The sequence below is a fragment of the Chelmon rostratus genome, chromosome 21 (assembly GCF_017976325.1).
Source record: "Chelmon rostratus isolate fCheRos1 chromosome 21, fCheRos1.pri, whole genome shotgun sequence".
NCBI lineage: Eukaryota > Metazoa > Chordata > Actinopteri > Chaetodontiformes > Chaetodontidae > Chelmon > Chelmon rostratus.
Genome location: NC_055678.1, coordinates 13,113,460 through 13,137,345, shown reverse-complemented (window position 1 = coordinate 13,137,345; position 23,886 = coordinate 13,113,460). Strand labels below are relative to the sequence as shown.

The 23,886-nt window shown below is 42.5% G+C and overlaps 1 protein-coding gene across 1 annotated transcript; it reads left to right on the top strand.

The window, feature by feature from the left end:
* Positions 1–3,158: 3,158 nt before the first annotated feature.
* On the top strand, positions 3,159–15,617 carry LOC121625167 (alpha-1,6-mannosylglycoprotein 6-beta-N-acetylglucosaminyltransferase B-like). Its single transcript, XM_041963236.1, has 17 exons — positions 3,159–3,184; positions 5,057–5,172; positions 8,129–8,258; positions 8,386–8,528; positions 10,126–10,190; positions 10,477–10,650; positions 10,770–10,937; positions 11,206–11,375; positions 11,608–11,739; positions 11,991–12,124; positions 13,688–13,818; positions 13,987–14,142; positions 14,268–14,414; positions 14,494–14,610; positions 14,703–14,777; positions 15,135–15,295; positions 15,419–15,617. Exons 1-17 carry the CDS (start codon positions 3,159–3,161, stop codon positions 15,615–15,617), a joined length of 2,244 nt encoding a protein of 747 aa, XP_041819170.1.
* Positions 15,618–23,886: the final 8,269 nt, after the last annotated feature.

Here is a 23,886-nt window from a genome sequence, read left to right as displayed (position 1 = left end):
CCAGTAAGCCTTTAGGTCTTAGCTTATGGAGGTTTATGCTCATCAAATCCTTTCGCTCCCACACACTCCAGTAACCGACCCCACCTTTTCCTCCTGGCTCACACGTACACACATACACATGCTAGTGCACACATTTCCAGAGGCAAATATGTGTGCACAGACATACATTAAAGACATAAGACTGAGAGTATGTACAGAACCAGGACCTGAAAGGCTTCCTTTGTACCAGAACTAGCCTGTGAGATTTGACCAATCCTGTGAGATTAAATTTAGAATTTGCATGGGACCAGTTAATCCAGTGGTCTCTTATAAACATGCACCATTAAGTGCATGTCTTATACTGTAATGAATGCATATTCATTACAGTATAAGACATGCAATAACATTCATACAATTAAATATACCTATGAATGGAGATTAAAAAACTGGGATTGAGAATTAATAAAACTGGGAAGGAGCAATATGGGCAGGCAAAATAAACGTGCAACTGCTCTGCACTCAACAACTCTCAACAACTGTCCTTGAACAGGGCACTAAATCTGCAACTGCTCCAGTCACTCTGTGCAGCTGCCAGCCTAAATGAACGTTTATCTACAAAAACTGAATGGCAGCTAATTATGTTAATCCGTTAAATCATTTGTCAGTGAGAGCATTTCCATTATGAGGACTTGATTGTGTTTCTTTGCTGTTATCATTGTGAATTGAATACATTTGTTGTCCTCAGTTGTATTATTTATATGTTGCACAAATGAATATAAATAAGCATGAAAAAGGAAAAAAGTGGTTGGAGTTGCATATATTATTATTATATATTAAATGGTTACATCATTAATTAAACATAATCAAAAGATAACATAAACGGTATAGGTGAGCTATGCTAACTGCAGCTAGATGGAATGACTTCCTATAGCATTGCTCGTCAGACATGCTTTGATCAGTATTCGCTGTGCATTTGACCTGGCATCCTCACCGGAAATTCTCCACTCAGCAGATTTCCCTCGACTGACACGGAGGAGCATGGAGCTGCTGTCAGCCAATCAGAGTTCAACGTTGTGGCTGCGTACTTGCTGAGGGAAGGGAGGTATGGCATCAGGGCCTTTAAGTCGACTGCTAATTGTGTTCATGGCCTATTTAGTTAGAAATTACAGTACACTCAAGCAAGAAAATCCTTTTCCAAGTGACATATGTGTCCTATCTATCTCTGTCCAAAATGGGATGCCGTTAATTAGTTAAGTGGTGTGGCAACTTTTGGTATGCTGTATGGCACTGTGATCTCAAGTCCTAATTACTGTTGCATGCTTGTCCTCATGATCAGCAGCAAACTTTAAAGAGATCACAATAACATTTTTGTTTCCCTCATCATTTCCTGGGAACAAATTTCAATTTTTGTTTATTTGCTTTGAATCTTGACTGAATTACAAAATTATGTCTGCCTCCAGAACGCGGTCTCGACAGGAATGTATGCAGCACTGACTCACATTAAAGCATGTTGTACCAATGAAAACATGAAATATATCTTTAAAAATGTTTTAGAAATTCCAAATCAAAGGCTTTTAATTTTCAAACCCACATAGAGATGGATTTTTTCAGGGCTCTGAGAAAACCTGTGCTTAAGCTGTTTTTCCTTTTCTCACTCACAATCCAGTACAGGTCCAGGTCTGTAAGAACACCTTGGCCTAACTGCGCCCTCTTCAGGTACGTGAGAGCCTCTGATCTGATCTGGGGTGAACTTGTGTGGCTTTAGTGTCTTGTCACCAGACAGCTGACATACTGAAAATATTTGATACATATTTTATTTATACAGTTTTTTATTCCTTGTCATTTGATATTATTCACTTCATTTTATTGTGTGTTTGGTCCTTGTCCTTTTTATCTTTATATCATTTATTTGCCTTATCTGGTTTTATTTTTACTTTGTGAGGCACTTTGTAATATTGTTTTTAACAGTAAATAAATAAAACAAAATAAACAAAGTTTATTATTATTATTATTATTATTATTATTCTTATTATTATTATTATTGTATACATAATAATTCTATTCTGGCACAGAATATTCTTCTTGGAAGAAATAAATCCATTAACTCTTGCCTGATTGAGCTATTTGACAATTGCAATTGTGCTACATCACAATAAGTAAGAAATACAACTTAACAACTTTTAATTGTCATCTATAAAATTTCCACTGCAGATTTTCTTGGGTCTATTATTATGCCTTCTATTATTGTCATTAGATACGTTCTTTTGTCTGTTCTGTGCCACTCAGTGCCAGAGGTTTGCACCATTTAAGCTATTTAAATGAGCTCCCTGCTTGACTATCAATTCACAACCATGGCTTAAGTCTAGCCAGCAAGACTGAAAGAAACTGTGTCACCCAATAGCGTGGGCTCCATTGTATCCATGAAAGGCCTAAGTAGCACTCTGGGTATTGTTTTCTTTAAAGGGGAGTCAGGTTACCTTGACAACCGCAGGATGCCTACCAATAAGCCTTGAGACTGAGAAAAGGCACGGCCAGTGAAGGAGGGAAAGAAAGCGAAAAGAGACAAAAAAAAGGAGGCAAGACACTTCCCAGCCTCAACTTTATTTCCTTTTTTTTTAGTTTGTGTGTTTTGAAAACAGGCCTGATGGTTGCCAGTGGGTCGGACAACCAAGGAGGTGAGGATGTGTGTGTGAGTGTGTGTGTGGTTGTGTGTGTGCGGTTGTCCATGTGCTGGTTTGTCTTGTACGCTGCTGACGTCTCTGTAGCTGTCTCACACTGACACACAACAACAGCTTAGTGCAACAGTTTGGTTTAGGCTCAGTGTTTATTCCAGTGTAATGAACATGTTTTACACACTCACTGAAAAAGATGAAAAGGCTTTCATTGCCAGTCATGCTGGCAGTTGCATTACTTTGAAATCTATTTATGCCTGCAGACTTCATTGATGCTATTTATGTGGGAAGTGTGACCATTCATTTGCAATTTACAGAAACTACAATGGATCTTTAGTGCTTAAACCCAAATATGTGTGTGGAAAATGTAATTGAGCAACAATAATGCAATTCTGTTCTTCTCTGCTGAAGACATAACAATGCATTTTTTACTGAGCATGTTGCACTTACTTGCATTTGTTATCCTTGTTTTGACAGTGAGATCCAACATCCCGTAAACAGAGGGCCATGCATGTTGCACTGCGGCCACGCAGGTAAGGCCCAACATCTTTAAATCAGTGGCTGGGAAACATCAAAAATGTGCAGTGGAAAGTGGAACTGATGCACATCACTTTAACCATGACCACCCCTGCAGCATGCACCAACATTTCCCTTATTTTAGCTGTTGGAAGCAAAAAATTACAAGCTTTGTGGCGCCTCACAGTGACTGTTAGGCTTGTTGACAAAGCACAATTTGAAACTGATTATTTTCATAATCATGTCGTCCTTTTTTGTCGAGCTGGATCTCCCCAGCATGTGACACCACCTTCTGTAGATATCAGGCCAACTGTCACAATGTGTTTTAACATGATTTGTCCCGTGCAGCTTTACAGCTATGCCACTTTTCCATACTGTGCATGCCCTCAACCAGAGGTATGTGATGTCGTGATGAGTGCCCTGACAATTCCGATGAAAAACAGATTGATAGAATAAAATGGAAATAGTTTGTGTGGATCTGAATATGGAGCTTTATAGGCACAGGGAGAGCCCTGAAACTGTTTGTGCATGTACTTGAGACTGGCTGTGCCGTGTTTCTTTAGGTAAGGGTTAGTGGGTTTACTGGCCTGATGAAAGTGAGAGCGAAGTGATTGCCCTCACTGCCCCAGTTAAACTGGAGCTGGGAGCCCATGTGAGCAGACACATGCTGTAACGGCAGATCACGCTTCAGATATTTGTTTTGACACACCAGGGTTCTCACTTGAAGTCATGGAACAACTTAGCTGTCCACGTTCTCGGTAGAGTTGATGAAAGGCAAATCCAGGCTGTACGTTTTTATTGCATTAAATCCGCTCTAAAATAAATTCTATTAAGTTTAATAGGATTTAACTGGTTGGTTGTGACACAAATGATTAAAAGTGACCTTTTATGTCATGTCCAATATGTGGCCAAACAAAATATAATAATGAGAAGTATCTGGAGTTGTTTACTCGATTGCCCATATGGCTGAGTGTGTTTCTACTTAAAAAACATGATGAACTGGGCATGGTCTTCATCAGACTTACAGCCTCATGTCCCGCAGTGATTCACAACCAAAGAAGTTCCCTGGGGACACGTGTGCAGTTGCTAGGAGGTACAAAGACAGATAGCAAGGTAGCTCAACTCATTTGAGAAGGCAGAAATTATGATGAATTAATTAACATGTACGTATATATGCATACCTATGACGGCTGTAACAAATGAAACTGACAGTGTGCCGAAAAGTAGTTAGCAAACGAGCAGGAAAACTGTTAACTGAAAAAAGTTAGCTAACAGTAATGGCTAACAGACTGAAGTTGATAGATAAAAGTATGGATAAACAGTTAAAATAGTTAGATATGTTAAATGTTGTGCATTAACAGCTGTAATAGTAATATTGTAAAAGTAATAATTAAATGGTTGGAGTATATTAGTATGATACAAGTAAGAAAAAAACAGTTGAGCTAGTTGAAAGAGTTGAAAGGCTGCTAAATGTTAGCTATTGGCTTAATGCTTTAAATAGCTAAAATGGATAAAATGGTATGAATTGGTTATCTGAAAGAATTTGATAGCTAAAAGACATGGATAAATGCTTGAAATTGTTCACTAAAAGTATCCTAATGGATACGTGGTTGAAATTACTAGCCAAAAGTAGCCTAATGGGTACATGGTTGAAATTGTTAGCTAAAAGTAATGGATAAATGCTTGAAACTTTAAGATTTTACCACTCCAAGGTAGACGTATGAATGCACACTTGACCAAATCTGACAGCTCAATTACATAAAAAATATTATAACACAATCCATTTCAAAATACTGTTAAATATCAGGCTGGAAATCACTGATGTGCTGTGTGTGCTCTTTGCTGTAGTGTTTGAATAGAGGGGTTTCTCTGTGTATTGTGCCCTCTAGTGGTTGCCTGGTGCTCTGTCTGTGCCTGTCTGTGTTCACCCTGCTGCTACAGAGCCTCTGGGTGCCTCATGTGGTGACCAGGGATGAACCAGCTGGGAGGTCACCTGAGGAACAAGGTAACTTACACACACATGCATGGTTTAGCTTAGCAGTGAACCACGTATTCATGTACTACACAACCATGGAGCAACACTGATTATGAATAAAGTGAGCACTGGTTTGGAAAATAGGGCAGCAGCAGTGTATATTTTGCAGAAATGTATTGTCTTCCCAGACAAAGTTTTGTATGTAATTCGTGGTTAGTCTTCCCATGTGTCTGATAGATGTGGGTTTGTGGCCAAGACATACTACTGTTCAATTCAATCATCTTCAAACTGTTTCCCTAAAGAAGGATATGAAAGGGGGCAATAGACATGGTTGTTTGGGCAAAAGCCTCATTGTGGTTTATAAGAAAGAGACACATGCTGTCAACAGTATCATCCACAATGTGTTTTTCTGTAAAATCAACATTCTTACTTATGAGCCCATTGAATAAATTATCATGTTCTGGGGCTGGGCATCTCCCAAACTTCTTGATCTGATGAGTTATTCTTAACCATCATCAAGAGCATTTCAGGAATTGACTGAGCAGCCTCCCGTCTGTACTTTAAGTACTTTAAGTTGCTGACAATGTTTTGTTTCTGGTTTGACCCCAAATGAAAAACTTCAATCAGACACAGATGCTTATTCAAGTTGCATTTGATTTTTGGAAGTTTCATAATGCAAAGGAACTTGATTGACTCCCATCAGTAAAAGTAGCCATCTTCTGGGCCTCAATAATCAGAAACACAGATTTACTGGTGTAGCACAAAATTCAGGACCCCTCCCCCAAATCCAAGGTGTTTTGTGAAAGACTTCAACAACGTGGCTGCTGATTAATCTGTTTCAAAATGTAGTCCCTGAAGAAGTTTTTATTAAAGCACTCCAATCCTGTTCTTTCCAAATTCAAGGAACATATTTTTAAGCTGGCTGTGTGAACCACTGCTGCATTTCAGCTGCAGAGCCACAACCGCTCTGTGCTTTGAAGAAATGGTTGTGCTGGAAAATATACGAAAGATGTTAATCCAGTTCAAACTTATCACCAAATGCTCAGTTTTCAATCATCTGTCTGTATCTGTATTGTGTCTGTATCTGTATTTCATCTTAAAATCACTCCCCATCCCCCAAAATACTGGCAGTGACGTAAGATAATTCAAGACGTGCCTCACAAGGTTTCACCCTCATCACCATAATTCTAGTTATTTTTAATAGTCTTGAACAGGATAATTTGCAATGACATAAAAATGAATTGTCTCATTCCAACGATTTTCTCCATGAAAAAGACATGGCTGACTCTGACACTGACTGAAACGTATATCAGTATTATTATTTCAAACTTTGAATATTATTTTGTTATATAATGAAAACACACAGCAGACTTTGCACTCTCTGCCCCCATGTGATCTGACACTGCGCAGAAACAGCTTATGCTGTTATATATTGTCTAGCATGTGATACTAGTAAGTAAGAGTTGCATACCCACACACAAAGGCTTTTATAAGCTGCACACACGCACACACCTTTACGAGTGTTGACATTTTTTGGTCATGTGGTTATCTCACACAACTGGCATTTAAGCTGTTCTCTCCCATTCAGCTTTCATTGCACCTGTGGGCATGTAAGCACTGATATGCTGACAGTCAGCTGAGCAAACAGAGATGAAGTCACATCACCAGTCTGGGATTTTATGGCGTATCACAGGTTAAAGCTCCGTCCCCAAGGAGATCCTTATGACCTCAATTCAACCCTAACTCCACCAGCACCTCGCTAAATAGAAAAAACACAGAGTAAGTAGTCTTTCCCAACAACTGTTTCTAACTGTCCCAGCGGTCCCCCATATAACACTCAATATTCCTCATGCACTGCCAACACAGCTCTTTTAACAGTCCTCCTTGCTTTATACAAATATTTCAATCGAAACATCCCTTGATCTGCCATCTCAAATAGCTCATGTAAGCCTCACCAGCAGGCTTTTAAAACACACATGACTGTTTTTACTTGTGTGGTGCGTCTGGCAACTACAGTAGAGTGTCTAGCAACTAGCAAGGTGGCTAACAGAGAGCTAAACTGTGAACACCACCGCTTCAGATCAGTCTTTACACTGGATGGCCTGTCACACACAAACACAAGAGGTACTGTGGAGAATTCAAGGAACACTGTTTGTTACAGTGAACAGTAATAATATGTGTAACCCACAGTTTATGGTCTTATGACGAAATGTTTATGAATGTGGTCTTGTGAAAGGTGGATGTCCTTTTCTTTGAACACACATTATTATTGATTAAGGCAGTGGTTGTCAACCTGGGGGTCAGGACCCCCTTAACGGCTCCAAGTTAAAAATATACAAGATAACCTTTCTGTTCCAAAAAAAATGTTTTATGGTTTTTTAAATTCAAAAAGGTTTGCCATCGCTGGGTTAATGGATGCACAACACTCGTCTAAAATCAGTGTGTATGTGCTGTTTGTGAAAAGCTTGACCTCATTGTACATGTTGAAATATAACCTCAACAGCATATGAAGTCAGCAGTTTTTGCTTAGCGCCTCAACCATGAAGGTGTCTGTGGAAACACTCACAAAAACATATGTATACAGTATGTCTATATGAGTGTATGCACTCTTCTGTATGTGCCTGTGTGTGTGTGTGTGTGTTGGGGGGGGGGGGGCCCTGAAACCACAGAACAATGTGAGATGACCACAAAGCTCCAGTTGCACAAATTATGACTCAATACCATCATTATCTGTCATGAGAGTGTCTTTCGGGGAAATTCACCTCTGTAAAAATGATTAGATGCCATTATACCCTACATGGAATATGGAAAATACACATAGTCATAATAGGCACTGCATCATTTTCAGCAGTTAAGATAATAGCATTACATAACCCTGCTGTTTTATGGCACACAAGATTTCCTATGACATAATACTCAGTGTTACCTAAACATTATGATGTAGGGAGCGAAACATGCATGACATACCATTACCTTTATGTCATAGGTCAGCGTGGTCTTGGCTTTCGTAGGCTGGCTCTTCGCTTGGAGGCTTTGAGCACTCAGGTGCAGAGGCTGAGCAGAGAGAGAGATGTCTCCCAGCTGACCAGAGATGATCTCAGCCTGTTACTGCAGAGGTATTCAACAGCATCTACGGTGTTAACGCACAAACAGAGCTCACGGATCACGTCAGTAACGAAAGCGCAGATGTGGCTGATTGTACTCGTTCATACAGTGTGGTTTACATTCGGGTTTCTGTGCCAGCTTCAGACAGGACCAGCAAGGCTTAGCCCACTTGGTGGAGAGGGAGCTGAAGAGAGTGTCTCTGAGGCTCGACCAGCTCGGCCGCCACCATCACCATCAGTCTCACACACCGTCACCACATGATGACCTCAGATTGCACACAGGTAAAAATCACATGCACTTTTGTTGACTTGTTTAATTTTATTTTGTTATCATATAATGTACATTTTCAAAGAGTGTTGATTTGAATGTTTTATTTCTGAAAAATGCTCATGATGAACCATGACGCTCTATGATATGAAGGAAACTAAAAGGATAAAATGGTAAAGAAAAAAAAACAGTTAAAAACAGTTTTGTGGTTTGCTCTTTAGTTTGGATTTGTCATGTCCTTTGGGTGACCAAATACAAACCTGAAAACAGAATTTGATTTCAGCAGTTAGGGAGGATCTGCTGGCTTTAAATTTTAATTTAGATTTTGCTAAAAGCAGTTCGTTGTCCAAGCTAAAACAGATATTTTATGGCTTGTTCCAGTCATATTATGATTTAACGTTCTAGCTACACCAAATAAATACACTCCCCCCTCCTTGCATGTTGCCAGCTTCAATAATTGGCCAATTGCAAGCTTTTCTGTGGTTTACTGCTGTGGTAGCGTGATACTGTGAGCCAAATGCACGGTTCATAGCCTCAATGGAGGTTAACCACACAGTGAAATTAACAAGCTGTGATAATGGAGGGTGTGAATGGGGGGGTTAAAGGGCAGTGGGTGCAGGTGGTTATGGGGGATGAAGTCCTTGAATAGAAGTTTAACAAGTCCCACAGAGCCACTGCCGATCAACTGGCCGTGGGGAGGAAAAAAGTTTACGTCTACACTACGACCCTCCCGAGAGGTGTCAGGTGAGAGTCGGGTTACGCACCCTGATTGGCACGCGGGGGGTTGTGAGTGTGTGTGGGCAGTGGGGATGAGTGGGTGCATGCCTCCCGTCCTGAAAAAGGGAATTCATAAAGGTTGGGCCACACAGACACCATACTGTGCATATGTCACTGTACACACTTGGCAATATGTACACTCATGCCACCCGCATGCACACAAACACACACTTCCCCCTTCGCCAGCCTGTTCACCCCCCTACCCTCTTCCTCTCACATTACCTCACACCCATAAAATACGACTGAATTACCCAGGAGTCCTTTCACCAACTTGTCTGCTCGTACTCTTGTTTTTGCAGAGGGAGCACTTTTTTTTTTTTTGCTGCACTCCTATAGCGTATCACTGTTTTTAGGCTTTCACACCTCGGCTATAAGCCTACAGGTTTTCTTATCTTTTTTTCCTCTCTTTTCCTTTTTACTAGGTTGTTTTACATAGTTAAACACTGTGTTTTTTGGCAAGCGCTGGCATTGTAAAAGGGTATATTTGGTTGGAGGCAGGTGGGTCAGGTGTGTGTGTTCATTCCAGTTGATTGACATTGGCTAGAGATGGTGGGGGGGCTTACGGGAAACGGCCTCTGAGAACACACTGCCTCCACTCTAATGCCTCTTACACGCATGGCAGCACTATACATCGTGCTGATGGCTGCTATTCATTGTGAACCTTTCGAGTCGAGAGGTTGTATATCAAAGTTATTATCCACTGTTCTTCATTACCCGCAGTGAGTTAACTCTACAATGTACTTTTTGTTATTAAAGCCAGGGCTGTGGAATAATGATGCATTCAAAATGGCCACATAAAGAAAAACTGTGTGACGGCTAATATCTTACCCACAGGGCCCAATGAGAAGTGCGAGGTGCCAATGGATCCTGCATATCCGGTGTGTGTGGAGAAAGTGGAGGTGAGAAAGTGGAAATATATGTGGTAGCATGAACTGTGCGGCGCTGCGTGTGCACTGTTGAACTGCTTACCTCCACTTAAAGGTTTACGTTTGATATTTAGCCCTAAGCATATGAGCGAGTGTGAGCTGGATATGGAAATACCATTTTAAAATAATGAGTTCTACGACATAGCATGTACTTTATAGACTAGCTAAACTAATCTGCATGATGAATTGCTAACCAAAAACGTGCAGCGTTTTTTTTTTACTTATCATTATTTTGATTTAACATCTGTCTTTCTGGCAGTTTCTGCGGGCCCGCTGGCAGTCAGACCCCTGTTATGCCTTTTATGGGGTGGATGGTACCACCTGCTCCATACTGACATACCTTAGCCAAATAGAGGACTTTTGTCCCCCTGGCCTTGGAAGAAACCATTCTGCCCCACCATGGCACCAGAAACCTCACTCTTACATAAAGAAGGTACAACCACATCAGGCTCATTTTGTACTTTGAATGCAGAATGATTAAACTCATACTAAAACGCTGATCCTCTTTCTATCATACTTCGCCTCACTGTTTAACACTGTGATTGAAAACAGGCTGAGATACGTACGACTCTGAGCCCACTGTATGAGGTCATCAGCAACAGCAGCGGTCCCGCCATAAACTTCATCCGGTCCAGAGTGGAAAGGACGTCTGAACGGTGGATACAGGCTGGTCTGAAGATGAGGCAGGGCAGCAACAAGAACGGCTCGACCCAGATGAGGGTATAAACCAGCATGTCAACTCTGCCAAGCATCATTTAGTTAATCTGATTTTTAAGTTCATTTCTGAAATCACCCCAACATATGTTAAGAGGTGTTCAAAAACATGCATGTGTGATCATAATGCTTAGGTTAAGGGTTTTAGTGTCTACATACTGATTTCCAATATTATGAAGAACCAGGTCTTCTACATGTAACTTATATTTTAAGCTTCAACATCCATAAAAGAAAGATTTTGGACTTTATAACCTCCTCATCTCCTGCTCTCAAGGTGCTGCTTTATCCTGGTGCCCTGGCTGGGGGTGTAGGCCAGCGGTTTGAAGCCATGGTGAAGAGAGGGGGACCTCTAGGTGAGCTGGTTCAGTGGGCTGACCTCAGTGCCTGTCTGACAATCCTGGGCCACAACCTGACCTTCAGCACCTCACAGCACCAACTCCACAGGTTTGCCGACACCACTGACACAAAATATCAAGTTTATTTAGAAAGTATTGATTATATATATGAAGTGAAGTATTTTAGTAGTTCATTGGATTGAGTAGGATGCATCTGGCAACACTGACATTGATGTATTCATAAATGTCCAGTCTATAGTAACTTGCACTGAAGTGATCATTAATGCTGAATGATGCTGAGCCAATAGTGGTGTGACCTGTGCTTATTGTGATTGGTCCAGCCTGATAGGTGCTGCTCCAGGCCGAGGCAGTTGTCCGATCCAGAGGCCCCTGACCTTTGACCTCATCTATACTGACTACCACGGCCTTGCTCACCTTCAAGGCGCCATGGGCCTGGCTTTCGTGCATTACAAGTACGACCGCGAGTTTCATAATAATACATTATTATGCCTCCAGTATACCTGCACCTCTCTGTGCTCTGAATAATATTACATCTTTAGTCTTGAAATTTAGAAACATTTCATGGTCTTTGGGTTTAAGACCTTTAAGCATTGCACAGCATATGTTGTTTGTGTATGTGTGATCATTGCTGAATTGAGACCTTAATAAATAAATATCGATGTCAGATACATTTTGTTCTAAATATATTTTTCAATCATTCTAGGTGCCGCTTCAGAATCCTGGACTCTTTTGGTACTGAGCCGGCCTTTAACCTGGGGAGCTATGCACGCAGCCACGGATATAAAACGCTGTGGGGCAGCTGGGATCTGCAGCCTCTGCAGTACATGACCATGTTCCGTAAGTCTGTGTGTGTGCGTGTGTGTGTGTTTGTGTGCCTGCGTGTGCGTGGCTGTAATCATGCAAACATGTGACTCAGTGTGTGTGTGTGAAACCACAGCTGTGACACTGTGTGATGGCGACTCAGTAACAGTACATTGACTCAGAAATGCACTTGCTGACAAATACACACACGCACATAGATATATATATATATACACACACACACACAGCAATGCATACATTTACACACATATTTATATCTTGCTGCCGCAGCACTGATCCTTCTCATATACCTCTCTAAGCGTCTTCACAGTGAGAGGATTAATGGCTGAGGTTAAATAAACTTGATGCCCAGACAGAGCTTTCATTCCAACACCTCTCCCTGTCATCTTTCCCACCCTGCCGGGAGATGGAGACAAGCTGGAAGCACTGGGCCGAGAGCCACCCTTCATGCCTCAGCCTGGAACACTGTTTATTTGTCCTGCGGTGGGGGAGAGAGGGATGGCTGTTAGCTGATGGTGGGGGAAAGGGCAAAAAAAGAGAGAGACAGCAAAAAGGACACAAAGACACAGGAAGGAAAACTGGAGAAAGACGCTTGAGGAAAGACTGGGTGGGTTTTTATGCTCCTGTTTTGAAATGAGGGAGAGGAAGACAGCTGATTGAAGGATTACACAGAGCAGACAAGCAGACGAAGCAGAACTGTGAACAGGCAGCAAGGACACTGAAACCAGCAAAGAAAAGAAACTTCATTCCTTCACAGCTTCCCATCAAACCCCTGCATGTTGCATGATCCCGATCGTATCAGTGTGCTGTTGCATAGCTCTGCTAATCTGATATACGAGTGTGTTAAGCGGCGTACCAAGACGGGTGTGAGAGACAAGCGGGGACAAATGGGGCTGAAAAGGAGCCTGGAAGAAATTCTGTGCTGCTGTGAGGGTGAATGAGGGAAGATTTGGCAAAAATCTTTTAAACAAGTACCTCAAGAGAGGAGCGAATGAGACACACACACACATAGAAAGGCTGCAGATGCACGAGTGCACACACACACACACGCACCTTTACTGGCACATTCCTCGTAAAGTAAATACTCATCTTTCACACCTCCCTTGGTGTGCCGGGGGGCAGCAGGGTGGCAGCTGCCTATCCAAACAGCCAGGCGTTAACCTCTCATACATGTAGAGTTCTCATTTCCTTAAGCAGCTGATTTATACTGCACAGCGTGTTTTTCCTCTCTCACAGAATTTTAATCTTAGCTGTTATTCACCTGTCATGTCTTTGGCTTATCAGTAATGCCTGTGTAAAAGTCGTTTTGTCGAGGCTCTGATCACATTTTCCTCACCGTGCTTCTTTTTTTTGTTTTGTCTTTAAGGAAAATGCATGCACATGTCTTTGATTGTCTTTTTGTGAAATAAGTGTTTCATAAGAGAAGTTTCATTACTCACAAATAAAGCAGTTTAATACTACTCAAGCTCTGAATGAAGGGCTAGTATAAAGCTCTAGCCCTAATGGTCGGTAGCGCAGTTTGTGGTGCATTTTATTTATCTCTCCACAAGTCATCGAACTGCTCTCTGTCATCTCTAGCTCACACTCCTGATAACTCCTTCCTGGGCTTTGTGAGTGAGGAGGCAGCAAGGGAGGAGGCGAGGGAGGAAGAACTGGACAGGAAAGACAGGATAGCAGTTGTATACGGCAAACAGGACTACATGTGGCAGGTATAATGGCCCAAAGAATAAAGCATATGAAAGAAACCAGCTACTGCACTCTTATATGATAATGAATATTTCACAAAGACAACGTAGGTTTTTTGTACACGTTCGCCTTGAACTTCCATACTCTGGGTCCTGCATGTGCATGTTTCTGTATGTGTATGTATACACCAGGGTAAATCAGAGTATGTGGGGGTGATCAGTGAAGAGCTGGAGACCCACGCTACAGTGTACCAGCCTCCAGGACACGTCTCTAATCTGCCAAACTTCATCAGAAACCACGGCCTGCTGACTCAGGAAAGCTTCCTACGACTTCTCCGCAGAGCCAAGGTCAGATAAGAGCTCACTTCCGAATAAACCAGTAAAGTTAGTGAACGTGAATCTAGTGCATCCATCGCATGTGCTTCTCTCTTATTCCTGCCCTGTACATCTTTCCTCTGCTGCTTCCCTCCCAGGTGTTTGTAGGCCTAGGCTTCCCCTATGAGGGTCCGGCTCCCATTGAGGCGATAGCTCTGGGCTGCGTGTTCCTTCAGCCACGCTTTGACCCACCACACTCATCAGACAACAATGACTTCTATAAAGGCAAGCCCACCACAAGACAGGTAGGTAACTCCTCCAACTGAAAAAAGTATTGTATATCAGTTTTAAGGCCTAAAGACAGTGATTAACTTTGCCTCATAGATCTCATCCCAGCACCCGTATGCTGAAGCATTCATCGGCAAACCCCACGTATGGACTGTAGATGTGACCAACAAGACTGATGTACGGGAGGCAGTCAGAGCCATTTTACGCACAGAGGTGGTGTATATACATGAATATACATAGACACACACATTGCAATCCTGTACATTTCAGTTACAGTAGCATTGAATTAAAGTGTGCTTTTGCAGGTGAAGCCTTACACTCCCAGAGAGTTCACATGCGAGGGAATGCTGGAGAGGGTTCATGGTTATATCACTCACCAGGTACAGAGATGTAGACATGTGGGATGGACCTGGTGCACTAGACTTCTGGTGAAGATTGGCCCTGCAGAGTCAGTCACACTGGCCTGTTGTATGCAATGATTTATGAATTGTGTGAAAAAAAGACAACTCAAAATGCAGCAGTACATTAGGCTGATATTGGCCTTTTATGAAATTATCTGTTATCTCTATTAGGATGAATGTTCCTCTCAAACTACATCTACAGCTCCATCTAAATTAACTCTGCAATCATTACTTCCAAGTCACTTAATTCTTCATCTAAAAGGCTATTATCTAGCTATACATTAGCTTGGTTCAGACTTTCAGCATTTCAGCTTTCTTTCTTTTAAACCCCTCTAGAATTTCTGCAGTAAATCCGTCGCTTCCTGGCCACCAGAAAGTGCTCTAAGGGTGCACCTGGGTCCCCTGGGTCAGTCATGTGTAAGTGTGTGTCGACGGTCCTCCCATGTGTGTGAGCCTGCTCTGTTTCACCACCTAAACAATCCTGCTGCATTCACCAGGTGAGAAATCATGTAAATGCTTTAGGCTGCCATTTGTGAAGTATGCATCTGAAAATCAACTCATATTTGGTCACACATTGCCAGTATGCACAAAAAAATACTCTTTCATTTGCCATGTTGTAGACTCGGGATAGGCTGCTCTACCATGGTGCAGGAAGTCAACCACCTACTTCCTTCCTACAACCCTTGGGGTCAGCATTGTGGTCTTCAGCAGGAGCCTCTGCTGTTCAGCTGTGCCGGCTCTGACCCTTCTCATCGCAGACTGTGTCCCTGCAGAGCTCACCTACCTGGACAACTGGCACTGTGCCTCGACTGCCTCTGAACAACACTGTGAAAGAACTCAGGAAACAGCAGGAAGACAAGAGGAAAAAGGTAGAAAGACGAAGACAGCACCAAAGAGCCAATCTGCAACGCACTGTGTGTAGATAAAGAACTGATCTCGACCAAAGACCAGCTGTCCTGCCAATGCTACTGAAGGCTTGTCTGTGGATCTCACATGGATGGACAGATCTGCATCTCTGCACTCTATGTTATTATAATGTGCACATTAATATGAATGGAAAATCATTTTTCATGCCCCAGTAATCTGAAGGAATAATCTCAGTCAGCATTTCTGGCATCTAGTTTTTCATAGCAATTTCAGTTAATGCATTACAGATAACAGATCAATTGATAAGGATTCATCCCTAAGGAAGTGGACATTAGTGGCAGTTGCCAGTATCAAAATCAGAAAAAGCAAATATTTCCAAAAATCAGTGAAGTTGAGGAGGTAAGGAGGAGTAGTCTTTGTATTGACTGAATGTGAAATGATCACATTCTGTTTTATTTTTTACACAGCATCTCAACTTTTCTGGAATCAGGGCTATATATTGTATCGTATATGTTGAGTGCAGCCACTTGCTAGATTTGTCCAATGCAATTGTTGTGGACAAAACTTTTGCTTTGTGATAGTCGTTACTCAGGAACAAAAGCCTAATGAAAGACATTTCATAAGTACTTAAACTGCTGAAGGCTGATGAGTTCAAGGTCTGGTTTCTCATAGTGCAGAATAAAATAGTTGTTTTCGTAGCTTTTCCATGATCCCTTAGGCAAACAGTGTTTAAGCGAAGGCAAGATAACACTTTAGTGGAAAGGTGTATTCAACTGAATATAAGTGAGAAGTTGGACGTGTTCGCAGTGATTAACTTCTCTTCTCCTGCTCCAGATCACAGTACGGTGCACTTCAATATTATGCTGAATAAGTATCTAATCATTCATTTGCCTGCAGTAATGTATCACACTGGTCAGCGTTGCATGGGATTACCGCTCATGTAACCCCTCAATGCAATGCTGGCTGCAAATATTAGCCCGGGCCTCGGAGGAGAGCGGGTGACAGCCTAAGTGATGAGGCTCATTATCTGAGTGAATCATGGATAACCTCTGGATGCCTTTGGGAGGTCACAGCCATATGACCATGATTATACTGTCATATAAACCATTGGTTCCCAACAGTCTTTGACTTAGGAAACCCCCTCAGCTCTGTTTAAATCCATACCCACCACCACTATAGCCAGAACTTTATTGTTTGTCCTTCAAACACATATTTTGCGTCATTTAGAGCGGGAAAAAGTCACTGAAGGCAGGATTAATTATGTTTTCTTGAGTTATTTTACTAGAAATAACATCTTAAATGATTTCGATCATAGCAGATGACTCATTTTGTTCTCCGTTATTATTCCTTGGCAGCCTTATGACCTACAGATAGTTAGAGCCCCCCAAGGGTATTTTGCAGCCCTGGTTGATATGAACATGGAAACTTTACATACAGTACGTACAGTGATTTAGCTACATGACACACACAAGGAGAGGTTTTACTCTTGAACATTTCCATTTCAGAAGCCTCTAATGGTCCCACAGACTTATCCCATCATCCTTGCCTGCAAAAACAGCTTGCAAAAGAAACAAATGATAACAACTAAAGGCCACAGAGCCCACGATCAGTGCTGTAAGTGATGGGGTGCTGGACTTACATGACGCAGCTGTTAGCAAAGATGGCTCCAACAATGGCAACAAGCTGCTACTCTGAACTGGATCGATGTGAGGTTTTTCTTGGAAATGACACACTCATGAATGTTAATTGGCAGAACTAGAGAGCTTTTCTGCCTCCATACACTCCATGTGACCAGAAAATATTGTCACTCAGGGATCAGACTGCTCAGGGCTGCGACGACAGGACCGCTTGACAATGTGATTGACTAGTAAATGCATGTGAACTGGTCCGTGAAACAACATTTGTGCTGACTTTGGTGGATTCTGGTGAATTCGCTTGGCCCTGTCAAATGTGACTTTTGCTTGATTAGCTGAATGGTCCAAAGATGATGAAAGTTAACTTGTGCTAATGTCAAAAGGCTGTTTGGATTAAAGGAAAATAAAAAGTTGCTTTTGACGCAGAGGGATGTCTCTTAAACCAAAATTTTGGGAAGTGATGTGTCATTTCTGGACGAGTCCTGTTAATTCATATCAGTTACACATGTTATGGCATATAAAAGCTGTCATTACCTCCCAGGGGGGCTGATAGCAGAGGTTCAGACTGAGGTTTCAAAAACAGCACAGAGTAGGTACGGAGCAAATGCGTAAATGTGGACGGACAAAGGTTTTAGTGTTCCACATGACTGCTCATAATGAATGGGACTCTATCGGAGTGCAGAGCTGAAGATGCTTAATACAGTTAGGCAAGATAGATGTCATAAAAAAATAAATGAAAAAGTCCACAGCCATAATGAGAGCAATGACAATGCTAACAGGCTAAAGTTTAGCAGGCATACTGTTTGCCGTGTTGTCCATTTTAAGTTAGCGTGTTTGCATGCTACTGTTTGCTAACTAGCACTAAAAACCCAAAGTACAGCTAAAGTTGATGAGAATGTCATTAGTTTTGCAGGAATTCAGCCATAAAATAAAATATATGTTGACCTGTTGATGATGTTGTACACTATAGAGCAGGCATCTCAAACCGGTTCCATAAAGGGCCGCGTGGCTGCAAGTTTTCATTCCAACCAAGGAGGAACACACCAGGCTGGAATCAATTAATCATCTGATCTCAGCTGACAACTAAGTGATCCCTTGATGTTGATTGGTTGGCCTGATATGCTCCTCCTGGGTTGGAATGAAAACCTGCAGCCACGCGGCCCTTTATGGAACCGGTTTGAGATGCCTGCTATAGAGGAAAAGTGAGTGGTTCACCAAAGTGATGACAACTCATTCTCGGGGGGGACATGAGTGTGTAAACAAGAATTAACATTAATCCATCCAGTAGTTGTTGAGATATTTCAGTCTGGATCCAAATGACGGACCAACTGACAGACTGACATCCGCAGAGTCACGCTGCCTGCATGGCTAAAAATACTGGACTCTGTACTTGCACGTGCCTGCTGCCACCCTGGCACGTTGAAATAACGATTAGACGGTTAGAAAATAAGGGATGATTGATGGAGGAAGAAAAAATACAAACCCTTGAGAAGCCAAGAGAGGAAACGTGAACCTGTGCCAGGTCAGCCAGAAATCATGGAATGTTCATGCTCCGCTGCAGGTTCAATAATGTTTGTCTGCATGCTTTTTAATTTTACATGAGAGACGGGAACGCTTTTAGCCACACTGGGACTCGTTCTCCTCTGCCTTTTAACAGTGGAATGTGGTGGCAAATCAAACTTCACTGCCAAGAAAAATGAGAGATCTTATAGGAGAAAGCAATACGAGGAGAGTTTCACTTAAATTCAAACTTTCAACCCGTTTCACATCTATCTTTTTATATGACAGAACCTCCTCCACAGAGGAGTGAGATAACAATTTACATTTTCATTTAGACTTTATTGTTTCACATACATTACTAATATACTTAGACGTTAGGGATGATACATTTTAGATTTGGCCCTAAATGACTGCCCTCTATCAACTCTAAGTTACACAATCAGAGGAATATTATAGACATAACTCACCCATGTCCTGTTACTAGAAAATGGTGCAACCTCCCAAATTTTTAGTTATTGCTGCATTATATTTGAGAACTGTTTACTATCAATCACACTGTTTACACTGGACCTTCAAGTGTTTCCCAAAATACCTCTCGTGTCCAATCAAACACCACTTCAGACTGAACGAATGCCCCCTCTTTTGTTTTTCATTTTATTTGGCTTCCTGCCTGCTTTTCTCTTCCACTCTTCTTCACACCCTTTTTTGCTCTCACTCTCCTATTTCTTACTGCATCTTCATCCGTACGATATTCCCATGTGACAGTCAGTGTTGGCACGATCCAAGACTGATCAAGGACACGCAGCTCGGGCAAGATATACCACTTTTGAGCTTTAATTTTTTTTTATTACTAAAGTGTTGGTGATGAGAAGAAAGGCTAGTCTTGGTATAAACAATTTCTCTTGCCAAAGTCTGATGTGATGAAGACCTCTAACTGCAGGCAAACAGTGATTAACTGGCTACAAATATGATGTAGATATTAGTTTAGTTCACTTCATTTGGCTGGATTCTCCAGTTTGCCGCATTTTGATTTGTTCACCCCTGTATGCATTTCTAAAATAGCATGTGCAACTGAGAGGTAGTATAATTATTTTTACTAAATGATTTTATTGCTCATATATCCCCCAGTCTTTAAGAACATCTGCCTCTTTGCCTCCTCCATCTTTGTTGATTTGCAATGGCAGGTTCTTCCCTTAAGGGGGCAGTGTGGTCAAGCTAAACCAGCTTGCATTGGACTCAGTCCCAGCATACTAGTGAAAACCTCAGCAACCTGCTTCAGAAAGGAAGAATGGAGATGAAAACATAGAAAGATGAAAAACATCCAAGAGAAGATGTGTTTTTGTGCGCTGGACAAGCGAGAGATGGAGGCAAACAGAAGTACTGCAGATGTGTCAGGACAAACGCTTCCTGTCTCCTCCACAGGTAGCTCTCCGTTTATTTCACCCAACACACTTGCAAAAAGGGGGCAGGGAGGAGAGCGGCTTAACTACCATAAGAAAGCAGCTGCTTTTATTGAAACCTGTTATTGGCGTGCCAAGATTACACTGAACAACAACAACCCTCCTCCCTGCAAGCCAATAAAATGCCGACAACAAACACTTGGCTTGCCTACAGCGCTGTTAGAAGCCACAGAGGTTGGCCTTAATGATACTTGGTAACTATTACAGACTATTAAGCTAAATGAATAAAAGAGGAAAAGAGCGAGAGAAAGAGAAGAGGTTGAGGTGCAAACAGTGATTCCTTAAGAAGTTGCTTCCAGACGTAATGTAGGTAGCTGAATCATTGTTGGCCAACCTTTAAGCAGTGCGCCGCTTTGGTGTGTGTGCAGACTATGGAAGCTGGTTTAACTGTCGGACAAAAAAAGTATGTTTTTGTGTCTGCCTAGAGACAGATAAAATAACAAAAGCGCTCTGCCTGATGTGCTGTTACATCCATCAGCAACACACAACAGGCCAGAGAGCTGTTGTATATGCTTGAGCGGTCGGGGCATGGCACAGGCCTTTCCCTGATTTTCCCCAAACGTCTCGTGTCAGTATTCAAGCAATCTCACCACACCTGAGTAACTCTGAGGCAGACCAGATCCGCCCGTGTCTTCCTGTGTGCCTCTTTACGTGTGTGTGTGTGTGTGTCCAGAATGCTGCTAATCCCATTGTCTTTATGTATGTATTCGACTGAAAGCATTTTGTGACCTCTAAGGGACAGGCGAGGTCGTGCACGCAGGCCGAGATCTCGGCAGCCGCAAGGTCAAATGTGACACCTGAAAAGAAAAACATGCAGAGAACGCTCACATAATGTTTTGCAGGTTCGATTTGTTCCTGTGCAGCTGACCTTTTTTTAAAGGAATGCTTGGGAGAGGAAGTGAAATCTTCTCTCATTCTGACACCTTCTCACTCTCACAAGAGAAAGTTGTGAGGAAACGCAGAGCTACCAGCTAGCCCTAAGAAAGCCCTTGTCATCTTTCATCCTACACCTCTGAATTGCCTTCATTTTCTGGGGGCCCATAAATTGGCTGTTATTGTCTCATAAATGGCTCCTTTTGGGGTGGGATTTATAGTGAGGGGTGGCAAGTGTGTGTGTGTGCGCGCGTGTTAAAACCCACCTTTTGATGTCCCCTCTGCTTAACAGGCAGTGCAGACACGCCTGCCCATATGCTGCACGGTGCCTTTGCCACACACTGCTAGCGTGCGACTCTCTCACACAGGCACATTAAAAGATATTAAACTGCTTTTCTGCTTTCATTCAGAGTCATGGGATGTAACAGCCAAGCAGGGTGGTTCACGTTAAGCTGTGCCACTTCCTCAGATGTAATTAAAGCTGCCCTTGCAGGGGGTCTCTAAAAGTTTTGTTTTGCTACACCCCGATCTTGACCTTTTAAAAAGAGAGGGTGAAATAATAGAGGCGGGAGTTTATTTCTGGGTGGTTTTTCTGTACTTTTAATCATAAATGTCAGCCAAGCATTCGACAGGTGGCGACCAAATTCAAACACTAGAGCATTGTTGAAAAGGAACCTCGTGTTAAAGCAGCTTCAAAAACATTTCAAATATCAGGAGGATATTTCAGTTCTGAAAATGAAAGTCTCACCTCTCTCTCTGGCAAGGCAGTTAACACTAAATTACAGATCTGTTACCTAAAAGCAGACTCAGGAGGCAGGATGTCATAAAAACACAAATCAAAGGTGGAACCTAGATAAAGTGTCTTATTGAGGTGTTGGTCCAAAACTGTTGGTCCAAATATGGGTGATTGATTAATTGGTCAAGTTTAAAATCTCAGCATTTGCACTCCATGCCAGTGGGGGGCGCCAAATTGGAAATGGTGCTTGCTTCGAGGTACTGTTTGCAATGCAAAGAACAAATTAATTTATCACATTGTGAGTTAGCTAGCTTTGCTGCTAAACTGTGAGTGTTTGTTGCCAATTAGGCACAGCAGTTGACTGGGTCGAGTGCATAGACTGTATAAAACATGGACGTAGCATAACTTTTAGTCTTAATATAATTCAAATGAGTGAGTTACATAGTTGTCATGAATGGGGAAATCAGCTATAGAGACCAAAACCGCTTTTTTGTGCCAGCTGCAAATGTTTATATATATATCTATATCTATGATATATACATATACTTATTTATTTACTTATTTATTTATTTCTGTTGGCCATTATAATGTGGGGGTCTATGGGGACTGACTTGCTTTTGGAGCCTCAGTTGTCCATTTGAGGCACTGCAAATGCTTCAAGTGGTGAGCTTTGGTGGGAAACTCAATAGCAGGCAGGTGGAGAATGGCAAGTTGCTGTGGGTGGCTCAACAGTTCAGAGACAAAATGTTGGCAGCAAAGGACCTTGGTGATCAATTTCAGCTTTCATTTTATTTTTATCACCATCCTTCACTTTTGTTTTTGTTAATGTTTGTGTCTCTCAGCTTTCCCTGTTCTCTGTCTCTCCAGAGACATTTGCCCTCTGTCTCTCTCGCCTCCTTTCTCTCACTCACTAAAAACCTTCACTCCCTTTTCACTCTACCTGTTCAATCTTTCTTCCCTTTTCTGCCCACTTCTCTCTCTCTCTCTCTCTCTCTCTCTCTCTCTCTCTCTCTCAGAAGCAGATGAGCCAGGTGATAGTGACACAGCCAGCTGTATGCCAGTTACCACGGCGATGACAGCTGCCAGCCCAGGTGCACAGGCAGCTGGGAAAGCTAGGAATGTGTGTGTGTGTGTGTGTGTGTGTGTGAGAGAGAGAGAGAGAGAGATCTGTGACATGGGTATCTGTGTGTGTGCATGCCTCTCTGTGTGTGACAGAGATAGGGGGAAAAGGGACCTGGGTGCTGGTGAGGACACAGGTGTGTTGGCGATGGTGGGAGCGTGGGAGAGAGAGGAGCAGTGGGGGGGGGGGTGACCTGACCTTTGACCCTTGTCATCGTCTGGGCAGTTCCTAAGATCCATCTGCAGCGACTCAGAAGTGTCTCAGCGTCTGCTTATTGTCTGGACATTTGTCCGTCACTCGCGACCGTGTTTCAGCGAGCATAATTGAGTCAAGACATGAAATCATGGCAGGAAACATGCAGCGAGCCTAGTTAGTGCTCGGATGACATCATCTTGTTAAATTGGAGCCTGTCAAATAAAACAGGGTTATGAGATGAACTAGAAAGATAATGAGTGAAATCCTGACCATTCCCACAGTGTCGGACATTTTTTCTTCGCTATTTCATTGATGATTCGAGCGCTATTGAGTCATCCCAGCAAAGCACATTCCTCCTGCGGCGCACCTGTGAGACGAGCACAGATGATACAACTTCCCTTCAAACGGCCTCTTTCTTGTTCTCTCCTTTCCTTTCCTTTCTTTCGCGCTCTCTGTCTCTTCTGGGAACATTCCAATCTACTCCTCCCGTGCACCCTCTCCTCTTCACCTCCTCCCCCTCCCCTCCCCGCCGCTGCCTCTCCTGAGAGCGGGAGGCCGCGGCGCCATCACTCACCACTTGCTGATAACCGGCACAAAGGGGGCCTTGGTGGCCCCGGCTGCGGCCGCTCGATGTGCACCGCCACTGGGGAGAGCGGAGGGAAGTCCCCCACCTCTCCCGATTCCCTCCAGTCCTCCATCGTCC